This window comes from Podarcis cretensis (assembly GCF_951804945.1).
Source record: "Podarcis cretensis genome assembly, chromosome: 9".
Classification (NCBI taxonomy): Eukaryota; Metazoa; Chordata; class Lepidosauria; order Squamata; family Lacertidae; genus Podarcis; species Podarcis cretensis.
In genome coordinates this window covers 28,877,738-28,891,127 of record NC_137178.1, presented here as the reverse complement: position 1 = coordinate 28,891,127, position 13,390 = coordinate 28,877,738, and the positions used below count along the sequence as shown (strand labels likewise).

At 39.4% G+C, this 13,390-nt stretch overlaps 1 protein-coding gene and 1 long non-coding RNA gene across 4 annotated transcripts in view; one reads left to right on the top strand and one right to left on the bottom strand.

The window, feature by feature from the left end:
* The window catches only part of LOC307223928, a 29,511-nt gene extending 23,288 nt beyond the window's left edge, over nt 1–6,223 (top strand). For both annotated transcript variants that reach the window (XR_013842309.1, XR_013842310.1), the window contains 2 exons: nt 4,164–4,240; nt 4,786–6,223. This is a non-coding gene — a long non-coding RNA (uncharacterized lncRNA). The remainder of the gene's footprint in view (nt 1–4,163; nt 4,241–4,785) is intronic.
* LOC307223869 (bifunctional heparan sulfate N-deacetylase/N-sulfotransferase 3) overlaps nt 1–13,390 on the bottom strand; it is a 69,260-nt gene that overhangs the window by 11,762 nt on the left and 44,108 nt on the right. For both annotated transcript variants that reach the window (XM_079990204.1, XM_079990205.1), the window contains exons 7-8: nt 1,571–1,753; nt 111–207 (exon numbers count right to left, since the gene is read on the bottom strand). In XM_079990204.1, coding sequence (XP_079846330.1) covers nt 111–207; nt 1,571–1,753 — 280 coding nt within the window. The remainder of the gene's footprint in view (nt 1–110; nt 208–1,570; nt 1,754–13,390) is intronic.

The window sequence follows — 13,390 nt, the reverse complement described above, 5'->3', positions numbered from 1 at the left end:
GCCTTGTGCTCTGTTGGTTCATAGAAGCTGCAGTGTAGATAAGCCTGAGTTCATCATTGTTTCTCCTAGCTAATATTTTCTTCTACCAAGCCAATTCAATAAGCCCTTACCAGTTTTCTGGGGTCCAATAACCAGGAATTTTGGTAACCGATCACAGGTTTTTTCTTTTGACCAGATATCTCTGTGTCGCTTGTCATCACAAGGATTCTAAGTTAAGGAAAAAGCAATCTTTCATCATCATCATCATCATCATCATCATCATTATTGCTACTAGTCAACAGTAGCTAAATTGTCTAGTTTACATATTATGTTGCAAGATAAATTTTAATTTCTAAGCATTAAAATTAATTTTTAACTTTAATTTTTGAATGATGAATATAAAATAAGTATTACTGCTAGGAATCACGTTTCCTTATTATGATCTAATAGCACAGTCCTATGCAATCAGCATTGAGTGCAAAGAGGCTTATTCCCAAGTAAGTGTGTATAGGATTGCAGCCTTAATTTATGTTTATCTAGTATCAATGCTAAAATAGTTTATATTTATTCTATTAATAATATCTGGTACCACCATGTGGGCCATTTTTGGAAAGTGGATGGGGACACCCACTTGTCAATAACCTGACATCACAGGATGATTCAAACTTCAACATAAGGATTTAGGCAAACATAAGGCACCATTCCCCATCATGGATCACTGCCTTGTCGTGGCAAAGGGGCTTGAATAACTCCAAGAAGCTCTGAACTATGCCGTGCAGGGCCACCCAAGACGGACAGGTCAGAGCCAAGAGTTTAGACTAAATGTGATCCACCTGGAGAAGGAACTGGCAAACAACTCCAGTATTTTGCCAAGAAAACTCAATGGACATAAAAAGGAGAAGCTTTGAGAAGAAAGTGAGAGTTTCCAAGGCATGCTCTGGTTCATGGGGTCACAGAGAGTCGAAGACAACTAAGACTAAACAACAAGAGTTTGGATGTGATATCCCGCTTTATCACTACTCTAAGGAGTCTCAAAGCGGCTAACATTCTCCTTTCCCTTCCTCCCCCACAACAAACACTCTGTGAGGTGAGTGGGGCTGAGAGACTTCAGAGGTGTGACTAGCCCAAGGTCACCCAGCAGCTGCATGTGGAGGAGTGGAGACGCGAACCCGGTTCACCAGATTACGAGTCTACCACTCTTAACCACTACACCACACTGGCACCATTGGATTAAAAAGGGGAGAAAAATCTCCAAATTAGATATGTTGCTAGGTTGTGTAAAATACTTTGTTTTTATATGGTTTTTAAGAAGCAGAGATCTAGAAAGAGGGGGGGGGGGAGAGTAATGATAAAAGTGATACTGATTTTATAACATTCAGTTAGCAATCAAAAGCTTTGCTTAGTTAGATTCAGATTAGTAATCTGACATTAAGGGTAGAAAGCAGTTTTATATATGCGGTATATGATTTTTACACTGCATGTTCAATCCCTGGGATCTACAGGTAGGGCTAAAAAAGACTATCAGACTGCACAGAAGATTAAGCAAGCTGTCCGTTCTATCCCTCATAGCATGTTTCTTTTGCAATCTTACCTGCCAAAGAGGGTCCTTTTGCTCAGGGAAGAGTTCAAAGTACTTGTGAGCCAACTGAATTGGAGGTAGTGTCTGCAGCTTCAGGTTAGTCCAACTCTGAACAAAATTAGCCAGATTGACAAAGGTGTACAAACCCAAGCGGTCATTCCCATAGTTAGACAAGTGAGTCATGAAGATGCTGATCTGTAAAACAAAGCACAATTTTCTTACGGTATCACTAGATGGCAGTGAAGTTCCAGGGAAGATAACATCCATGCTATTTGTCCTTAATGCTCTGGCTACACATGCTCTTATTGACAGGCATATCCTATGCTCTGCTGTGGTGGTAAGACAGCACAGTAAAGCACATTGGGCTCCCAAGGCTGGTATGACATAGATAGTTTCTATGCAACATACAGTTAGTAGAGCATCAGTGAACTGATGCTACATCAGCTGCAGTGATAAACTAAGTAAAAAAGAATTTTGGAAGCATAGGGAAAACTTGTTCTCTACCACTATAGACTTTGAATCAGTTATGATAAGTGATGATTTTTGGCCAGCAAATGTGCTTGGCAAATGAACAGCTGTTCAATTATTATTATCTAAATATTTATTAAATGGAATGTATAAATAATATCCCTCCCGCCCAAAATTTTCTTACAGGAAACAGAACAAAAATAATCATGTATATTGTTATTAGATGCATATAAAATAAAGTTCCTCCAGATGGCATAAAAGGTCTGTGGTTCCTTTTCCCCTGGTAGGTTGTGTGTGTTTCCCCCCCAAGAATGCAGTATTTCAAACATTTCTATGCCAAGCAGGTAAGTCTAGATCTTCCAAGGATTTCCATCTCTGAACTACAGATTGTTGTGTAGTGGTCAACAAATAAGGTAGCAATCCCTTACATGGTAACAGAAGTCCCTGCAAATTCAACAAGTTATATATAAGGTGCATTACAATATCTAATATTTCCCCATGAGCTGCTACTTTCCCTGCTATACAGCCCCTGGAAACAAATACAATAGCATTGGTTACACTTCCCTAGAAAAGATCTGAATGTCGCTAAAAATAACTGTCTGAATCAGAAGGGATTAGTCAACTCAAAACTTGTGGTTACCAAAACCATGCATTTCTCTCCAAAGGTATGGGCTCTTGTCTCTGACCTCACCTCTAAAAGACCGCGTGAGACCAGAGACAATCCCACACTCCCTTTCCCAGCTCCCAACTTGGAGCTGGTGAAAAGGGTGTAGATTTCATGCAAAGCAAAAACGAAGCCCTTGTCCCACCTTTCACTCAGAGCTGGAAAGGGAGAGTCTGGAGCTATGTTGTGTTTCTATACTTGCTAGGTTGTTGAAGTATCTGGCAGGTGAGAGCAAAGATGCTACACGTCTGTACCCCTACCCTGAGGCAGAATGAAACCCCAAATTGCATGCGTTCCTTCAACTTTGGGGATGAATCCACTATTATTTGGAATAGAAAGACCAGATACAGTGGTACCTCGGGTTACATACGCTTCAGGTTACAGACTCCGCTAACCCAGAAATAGTGCTTCAGGTTAAGAACTTTGCTTCAGGATAAGAACACAAATCGGGCTCCTGCGGCGCGGCAGCAGCAGGAGGCCCCATTAGCTAAAGTGGTGCTTCAGGTTAAGAAGAGTTTCAGGTTAAGAACGGACCTCCATAATGAATTAAGTCCTTAACCCGAGGTACCACTGTAGTTTGACTTGGTGTAAGGCAGCTTCTTGTGTTTCTATGGATCACATTAGCAGTCCTCTCTACCCCACACCTCCAGGATTGGTAGTCCAGGGCTCATCACCCTCTCCAGAAAGCGACTGAACACATGCCACTGCAAGTAAAAACTGTGGAGCCCTGCTAATCAGGACAACTAAAGTACATACATTAAAGAGAAAGCATTGTATTTCAAACAATATTGTATTTTTGTATTCACAATACCAAATGCATTATTTTTCTACAAAAGCTGCCCAACTAGCAAACACAATACTCAACTGCCTAGCCTTGCTTACATGGGAAACAGCTTGAATATCTTGTTAAAAGGCTAATTAATTGTAGGAATGACTGGATGTGCTAGAAATTGAAATACAGTCTAATATTATAAGACATTTCCTCTGGCTCAATCTGAGATAAGGTATTTCTTTGCATGACAGGAAGAAGGTATGATATTATTTAAACCTTTTCCTCACCCACAAAATCAAGGTTTAGAGAAGGAAAGTTGGATTTGCAGCTTTCAGGTTGCAATGCATTTTAAAATGTACCTTCTATGCACTCCATTTCCACCCAAAGCTCTGCAATTCTATTTCTGTGCTGCTTCTTTAGCAGAATTTGCAACAAGCATCATTTCACAGAGAATTTGTTTAATGAGTGTCACCTTGTGACACTGCCTGGCTTGTGACTAAAGCCTGGGGCTTCATTTTTTGTTATTCTCAAAGCATGAAGAGATACAAAGAGATAAAATTCATAGAACACAATCCCCCTTATAAAGCTAGAATGGTAAAAAAAATGTATTTTCAAAAGATGGCTGTGTTCCCTTCAGGCAAGGAATAATGTATTTTTTGGCCACATGTATAACCTTTTCAAATTTCTTTTATTATTTTTAGTGCTGAAGCCATAAGTAGTCTAGAAACTGGACTGTTACTTTCAACAAAGATATAATTGGAAGGTTTCCCCACAAAAGGTAAGCTTGATTTTTCAGCAGCTTCTTTTTCCTTCTACACCTGTGCTGACCTCTGACATTTATAATGTCAGTTCACCTCCCGGCAATTCTTTACCTGCCAACAACTTTAACACTGCACTGAAAGAGGGGGAAAGAGAGAGAACTTGAAAATGTTAGTAGTTCAGGGAAAATATGTATTATTCTTTCCCTGAAGCAAATCTCACTATAATCCTAAGAATGTTATTGTGTGGAGGGTTTTTACTCTTTTTCCTTTTTTTTTTTTAAAAAGTGGACTAAATAGATCATAATAAATCATTTTCAAAAATAGGATGCTTTGCCAGGGAAGAGAAAAAAATTCAACATGGACCTCAAATTCAGTTTTAGTTCCACTCTGCCTCTGCATTACAAAATGTTCAACATATTTGCAAGAAAAGAGACATGATAAAATGTTAGTTTCAGCTCATAGTGTTAAATCTAGGTTTCCTTCGCTGTTTTAAAATATGTTTGTTATATGTTTACTGTTAGGATTCCAAAATCTGCCTGTCATGTTTTTAAGTTCTACTCAGAAAAGCTTATCATGGCAAAGTCCCCGATGTTTACAACTGCTTCTCTATGGAGACAAATTTATATTTAGGAAGCCCACTAGTTCTTTGTAGTACTGTGAAGTCCAGACCCTGAATGGCACCAAGACAAGACTCAGCAGTACGGAAGGAGGAATCATTTCACTGCAGCACTGTGATGGGAGAAGCCATGCCAGGAAAATTGGCCCTTCATCATCTCTTAAACATTTTTAGCAGCCTATAGTAAGGCCTGCCAATTGTAAGTTGGTCCAGGAGAGAACTTGAATGTATGTGAAATGTTCAGTTTATCAAAATAACATTCCACATGTGTAGCTATGTTGGTCTCCATAAGCAAATCCTACAAAGAGCATTGCCTTACATTAAATAATTATACACTTAATATTAGTATAAATGTCTCTGGAGCTGGAGCTCATTTCTTCAGATGTGTGAAAATGCAAAACCAAACTAGGAACAAAAACAACCAGCATTTCATTATGCTTAAGCCCTACAATACATTTCCTACATGCAAATTGGTCCAGAGCAATTTCTTAGTGAATATATGCTTTCCAATTCTTCTCAAGCAAATGTGAGTCAGCAATGAACTGATAGCCTTTAACACCCCTCTCCCTTTTAGAAAAGGCAAGACAAGACTGAATGAATTCTACTAACCTTTCCACCCTTTAAAATGTGTGTTTTGGTACATTATTAGATTGCATCCCACCATCTTAAAAGCTTTCTTATTAGAGCAGTTCCGCATTTTGTTGCTTCAGTGAAAAACACCCACCCTTTTTCACCTTTTCTCCCAAATGAACTTGAAATCTAGCAGTGTTTCATTGCACTCCAAGGAAATTAAGATCCTTAAAGGAGAAAATTGAATGGGGAAAAATGTTTTAAATTATGGTTTAGAGCTACATTTGGCCCCTGGCTAGTAACTGTTTTTTAATTTTCATCTTTTTCAGAACAGTAGCAAAGTTTCTCGATTTTGTTTTCCCATTGCACATAACCCTCTGGGCAAGCTGGATAATCATCTCCTTTTGACTTCTTGCTAGCATGCCTGCTTTCGCACACTGCAAAATCAAGAGTGGCAAAAGGTCTCCCTCCCCTTTGGATCTGTGTTCATTCCAAACCCTTGAAGTAGCAAACATTTCACCCAGCTTTTAGTTTATGATGAAAACATGGAGCAAAAAAGAAAAGAAAAAGAAAACAAGTATTCAGATATTACATCTTAAAATAGTCAAATGTTTTATTGACAATGTGCTATTCTGCAACAGAACATCCCAGTTGAACCCAACAGATTAGAGGGCAGTGCCTACTGTAATACACAGCCTCCATTCATCTGACAAGGGCTTGTGGGTACAAGACCCATTGAACCAGTTGAGAATTGCATACTGACACCGCTTTGTGGGTAACATTGAAATTACAATATCATAGAATGGAACCATATCAGCTACTTAGTACTAGGCCCATTTCCATTTAAGTTCATACCCTTATTTTGGTTGAAGCACTCACAAAAACTATCATCAGTTGGAGGAACCCATTCACTGTGGTTTGATCACAAAACTACAACCTACCAGAGCTTTCTAAACTTTTCATGTTGGTGACACACTTTTTAGACATGCATCATTTCACAACACAGTAATTCAGTTTTACTAGTGTTCTCCAAGCTACCAGCATGAGTTTGACCAAACTGCAGGAGGCAGTGGAAGACAGGAGTGTCTGGCGTGCTCTCGTCCATGGGGTCACGAAGCGTCGGACACAACTAAACGACTAAACAACAACAACAAGCAGCAAACTGGAGGTTAAATTAACCCATTCCAGCCCTGGGAGGAGTGGGGGGGGGGTGTTTGCATGACACACTTACACACTGCAGCCAACACACATGTCATGGCACAGTTTGGAAAGCTCTGACCTAAATGGTTGTGAATTTACCTTTAGAAATCAACTGAAGTTCCCGTGTGGAGTCAGGGTAGCGTTATGAGGACTCCAGCTGAGGGAGGGAGGCTGGAAATAACACTCTACCTTGGTCCTTTCCCCCTTCATACAGTCTCAGGTCTCCAACATTCTCTGATATTTCTATTTGAATGTCTATCACCCCAAACTCAATTATGCCTGAGCCTGAATTTTTCATATTTGACCCTAAACCTGCCTCTCCTCAATTACTCCTCATCTCTGATGATAGCATCATCATCCACTCTATTGTCCCAGAACAAAGCCTTGGCTTTATTTTTAATCATCCTTTTCCTTTGCACCTATATTCAATCTATTGTCAAGACATGTTGCTTCATTCTATACAACATAGAAAGCCGCCCTTTCCTGTCTGTCCTCTCAGTTCTGTTGACATCCATCCATTCGTCTCAGGAAACAATGGAGGAGTTTGCCTTTGGGGGTGAGATCAAGCTGTTGGAAGGTTGCAGCGACTGCTGTGGCTGTAGAGACTGATGCGGGACAGACATATTTTGTTGCAGCTGAAGGAGATGAAGGTGTCTAGTTGTGCTGCTGCATGTGGAAGGTGGTCGTAAGTTGCCCAGGACTCACTTCCATAAAGCAGCATTCTCAACATGCAAGCCTGGTAGACCTTCATCTTGGTAATGGATGTTAGCATCACATTCTCCTTTCAGTTAAATCTCTGATATATGCTCTACTTAAGTCCTACCCTGACCACTAAAAAAAAGGATGAAGGAAGGAAAGTGGTAACTTTGTGGGTAAATAATTCAGCTTAAGATAAGAAATATGGGTTCTAAAACTAGATTAATGAAAATCAGAAAAATGCATTCCTTAATTTTGCAACTGAACTTAGAAGACCAGATGAGCACACAATGAGAAGATTGGCAGGTCTTCTGAATACTATTCAGGGTTCTGAAATATCAGTGATAACTTTCTTTTGAAAATGTTTGCTAGCACCAATATATTTCTCTAGCAGACCACCATAGGGACTAACATAAATTGGCTTCGAGCAATTCAATTCCAAGTACATATTTTCAAGTTGCTAATTCAATTTCTTACATCTTTTTGTCATGGGCTTAATTTTGGCATTAGGTTTACTTGATACATTGTTTAATAATAGGAACAGAAGTAATGTCATGTAATCCAGTGCTTAAAAACAAAATGAATGGTGGTTAATGAATTTGTTTCACTTAAGTGCTAGAAGCAAATATTCTTTTAGTTTAATATAGTGCTGTTATTTTAGCTACAGAACAAATGTTTACAGGCCACAAGAGTGTGTTTAACTTTCAGACCATCTATTTTCCAATTAATTTTGCATTATGTACACTGTGTATGTTGGTCCCTGATATTGTCTCCATATTACTCTGAAGAGTTAAATCTCAGGTATTCAGAGGCTCTTAACAGCTGCTCTTGCTCCATTAGACTCACAAAGTGACAGAATAATGAATTAGGTTTCTGTCTGCACTTGAATATATTTTCTTAAATTTGTGAAGGAAAAATAACCTTTTTTTAAAAAAAAGAAAAAGATAGATGGCATGAAAGAGCACTATTCAAAGTTTGAAATAAAAAGGGTTCTGCCTGCAATGTCACACTTTTCTTCAACATAAGCTGTATAGGAAAATCTCACAGCTACCACAGATCTCCATTAGTAAATATCTATAAGAGAGGGTTGGGTGAAAACTCAGTAAGTAATGCTTTAGTATCACTGAAATCAATGGAACCAGATAGTCATGACTAACCTAAGTCACACTGATTTCTGTGGGAGTAGATTTAATCTCGATCCAATCCAGAATTATTATTTTTATTTATTTTTACAGAACCTGTTGGACTGCATAAATAATACAGAAAGCCATATTTTATTACAGATAGGCAGGGCATACCGTAACTGCTCAAACAAAACTGATTGTGTCTAGGATCCAAAGAAGAATGAGGTTGCTTCTAGTGCTGCAGAGAGCCTGGAGCAGCACCCTTTATGGTGGCAGGGCTGTAAGTGGATGGCAACATGGATACACATATCCATCCTTGAACTTCTCTGGAACCAAGTTTTCATCTACTAGCCCAAAGAACAGGGCTTGATGTCTGGAAGGTTTCAGCTCTGCCACACTGAGAAATTACTTGTGCCCTCAATTTCAGTTCTGTAATTTATAACATAAAATGCACTAGAACAACAGAGTTCTAAAGTGCCATATTTTTCACTCTATAACACGCACCTGACCATAACACACATGTAGTTTTTAGAGGAGGAAAATCCGTAGGCATGCCACCCGTAGGCATTCCCTCCATAACACGCACAGACATTTCCCCTTACTTTCTAGGAGGAAAAAAGTGAGTGTTATGGTGCAAAAAATACGGTATTTTGTCCCACAGACGATATCAAATCTGCCTCAAGCATGTACTGAAGCAGAGCATCATGCATTACAACACTGAAGGAGGTTGATGTGGAACATGAAAACAGAGAGGGAGCAGTCTTGGGAGGAAAAAGATCTGCTGAAAAATCAAGCTAACGTTTTGCGAGGAAACCATTCAATTATATATTTGCAATTAAAGGATGCAAAGCTGTCAGTTATTTAATTATCACTATTATTAAGAGGAATTATTGATATTCTGCACAAAATGTGTTAGGTTAGTTATGTAGGTTGGTTTCATGGACTAAACAGTTAATGCAATAAAGGTTTCGAGGATGGGTATAATACTGTTTGAAATCTCTTATCTGACCTGCTATTTTCATCATCTGTATTTCAGTCATACCAACAAATTCTAAAGGCACTGTATAAGCAGTACAGAAAGCCATCCCAAAGTCTGCAGCAACATCCATTTTTCTTACCTTTACAAGGCCATAAATAACATACAGGATAAGATAAATGCCAATGTATGGTTCTCCACCTCTTTATAGGAAGTCCACGGCAAAGCTTACAAGGGCAATACATCTGTGGCAGCCTAGTATGATATCCTGATGAAGTACTATTACACTTAAGGCCTGTAAAGTGCTATGTGGTTCCAATTCATTGTTCAGAAAGAGCCACAGCTGGAGGAAACGAACTATTTAAAGTAGACTTCCATTTTGAAAAGAGACTAACGGTGCCAGCCATATCCAGAAAGCACAGAAACCCCACACAGCCATTAGGATGCATCGGGGTGTGTGTGTGTGTGTTACAAATCTCAACCATTGCAGTGGCTTTCTTATTAAAATTTCAGTAACACTTTTTTTGGAGCTAAAATTAAGGTAACAGACAGAAATGAGTATATCAAAAATATATACTAAATATTGCATCAGAAAACCCTATCATTAGTTAAATTAGTAAATAATAATAATCAGGAGTTGTATCCAAGAAAATCATTGTGTGTGAGGCACAGCTTAGAATAATAGAATCTTAGAGTTGGAAGGGACCCAAGGGTCATCTAGTCCAACCACCTGCAACTTCTTTGAGCACAATGGAACTCCTCCCAAGCACCCCCCAGATCTGCCATGGAGGTTTGGCTAACCCTCCAGAATGGGTTTGGGGGAAGTGAGAGGGTGCTTCCATTGCACTCATGGAAGGCATTCCATGCTGTCAATGATTAAGCTGGATACAATACCAGGATTCTAGGCAAATCAAATTAACTCTTCTCTTGCCTCTAGAAGGTTAATACTGAGTGACACCATCAGGTTTCTCTGGGCAGCATGTGGCATGGGGCTTGTACTTTGACAGAGACAGCTCTTATTTTGTGTTATCTGGTTTTTGGCAGAGGGTGGAATAACAGGACCTGAAGCACATGCCTTTCAGTAGGTCTGGAACAGCGGTTCTCAACCTGTGGGTCCCCAGATGTAGTTGGACTACAACTCCCATCATCCCTTGCTAGCTAGGGGTGATGGGAGTTGTACTTCAACAACATCTGGGGACCCACAGGTTGAGAAAAGCTGGTCTAGAAGGTTGCCAGTTTTTCATAAGGAGGATAACTGCTCAGGATATACTGAACTCAGGCCATTTATGGCCTTCATTCACAGAATGTACCATTCCCCATGTAAATATAGCATAAACAGATACAGGAACATGATTGCAGAATGTATGTGTTATCTATTATAGCTATCTGAAGGCAGCCCTATTTAGGGAAGCTTTTAATGTTTGATGTATTAGAGGATTTTAATATTTTTTTGGTAGTAATTATTATTATTACTACTACTACTACTACTAAGGAATAATGTCTACATGCATGGCAGGAAGCAGACATAAAGTAAAGATACAGAAGTATTCCTTTAGATTTATAGACAGGTGTGTTTGTATGTTGAACTCAACTTGGCCCTTGGGTATAATTGCTCTTCTACGGGCTCAGAGATACTGATAATGCCTTCCTGTCATGTTTTATTAGCAAATCCTGCAAAACAAATATACTACTGAATGGCACTGTTCTATATCTGGTTCAAAACCTACATGTTTAGTTTCTTCATCATTCACAAGATGCCCTTAGGAGACTGGTAGCATCTCATCCTTTGAAACACTGAATGGAAGTATGATTCTACTAGCCCATCATATTTATTAAATTGTCAACAAAGCAAGAAAGAGAGATGCAGCAGGTCAGATCTAATGGAACCCTACTGCACTTGAAAGGAATTATTCCATTTAGGATGGGGAAAGCAATTTTTGCCAATTTCCCCCTTCCTGCTGTAGCCCCTGGTATCAACCTCTTCACTGTTCCATAGGAATCCAGATTTTCATAGGGTGCCATGACACTGCATGGGGAAAGGAGGAATCTGTGAAAATCACCACTTCTGTTTGTGGAACTTTCTATAACTGCAAGTTTTCATTAGCTAGGAACTGTCCCAAATGTTTTCAATATGGCCACCAAACTTGAGGACTTGTCCTTATCATGTCACTATGAATCTGCACAATGGCCCCTGTCATGTTGACCAAGAAGCCTCTAGCAGCTGTGGAACAACATAACCACTACTGTTTCTAATTCACATAAGGAGACTAGTGCGGCAAAAATTATCTGCTTCATTGAGAACTTACAGCCTTATCTCCCTTACATTCTAGTAGTGGGTTAGCCCAAGGAAGTAAGCAATAAAACAGAATAAAAATATGCTCAAAGGCAATCAAGTTCTTACTATGGATCAGCAAGCAAGCCTTGTTGCAGAAAAACCACCATAGTACTGTCAAAATGTAACACCATCAATGGTAATAACAGTATCACTGACTTGAAGAAATATTAGCATGGCAGACAGTCATGTCTGGAAGCAATGCAATGTGAAGTAAATTGTCACCTGAGGTGCCAGGCTTGAAGTCATGACAAAAACAAAACAAAAGAATTCTATGCTGAGCAAAATAGGTAGCGTTAATTACTCAGGCAGGCAAAGTTTAAAAATGTATATTCATCAAATAATCTGTGCCTTGGGATAGATAAGAGAGACATTTAATGACAGGAAGAAACACAAAGTACTGCGAGGAAAAGCTGTCACAATCCCTCTCCTTCCTTCCTAAACACTGGGTACACATACCAATGTTGTTGTTTAGTCGTTTAGTCGTGTCCGACTCTTTGTGACCCCATGAACCAGAGCACGCCAATACACATACCAATACAAAGTATAAAGGGCAATTGGAAGCCACAAAATGGGTCTGTGTGTATACAAACATGACTGCACTGCTCTCACTAAAGAAATCTAAAATGGAAGAGTCTTCTGCCAGCAAAGCCAGCTTAGCCCAATGCAGTAGACAAAGGTCCAAGACTTTGAGACAAGAGGAGGCCCATAACCTAACAAAAATGGTTTTGAGAATTTCTACTTAGGGCAGGAAGGCAAAACCCGTCTGTATGAGCAGTTACAGGGAAGAAATTTAAAATACTGTACATAAAACTGTTTTTGTGGGAGGGATGGGTTGTTGTTTTTTTGGTTTTGGGGCTTTTCTTTTTTATTATGTATTTTGTCTTTTTATCCTGTATTTTTATGTTTTGAACTGCCCTGAGATCTACAGATGAAGAGTGGCATACAGATTTAATAAATAATAATAAAATAATAACTGTAATCCCGACCAAATGAATTAAAGTGAAAAATGAAATCACAGGAACAGATGCCTTACATTAAACCAGACCATTAGTCCATCTAGCTCACTATGGTTTACACTGATTGGCGGTGGCTCTCCAGGGTTTCAGACAGGGGTCTTCCCCACTCCTACCTGGAGATGCTGGGGATTAAATCTGGGGTCTTCTGCACATAGAGCAGATGCTCTTTCACTCTACTAGGGCCCTTCCCTAGTCTTCATGCACTCCACGCTTGCTATCTCCTGATAGGTGGTCTCACTAATTGGCTACAAATCATATTAAGGCTGCAATCCCCCACACACTTACATGGGAGCAAGTTCCATCAAACTCAACCAGACTTACGTCTAGGTAGATATGCACAGCTTTGCTTTATACAAGCATTTACCCAAGTGAATCTGACCCTCCGTAGCCTATGGGTGTGCAATGATTATTTAAAAGTGAATAGTGTGCTATCAACTCCTACTGTTCTTTATGCACTGCTGGAATTTATGCTCTCTACATGCTTTATGAACACAATGGGCTTTGCTGCTAGGATAATTTTATACCTGCTATCAGATCACAGTTCAGCCAGCGACAGAGGGGACGTAAACCAATTCCACAAAAGTGCATGCATTAGAAGACTACTAGATGAGCTATTTTAGAACACAAGCTTTTA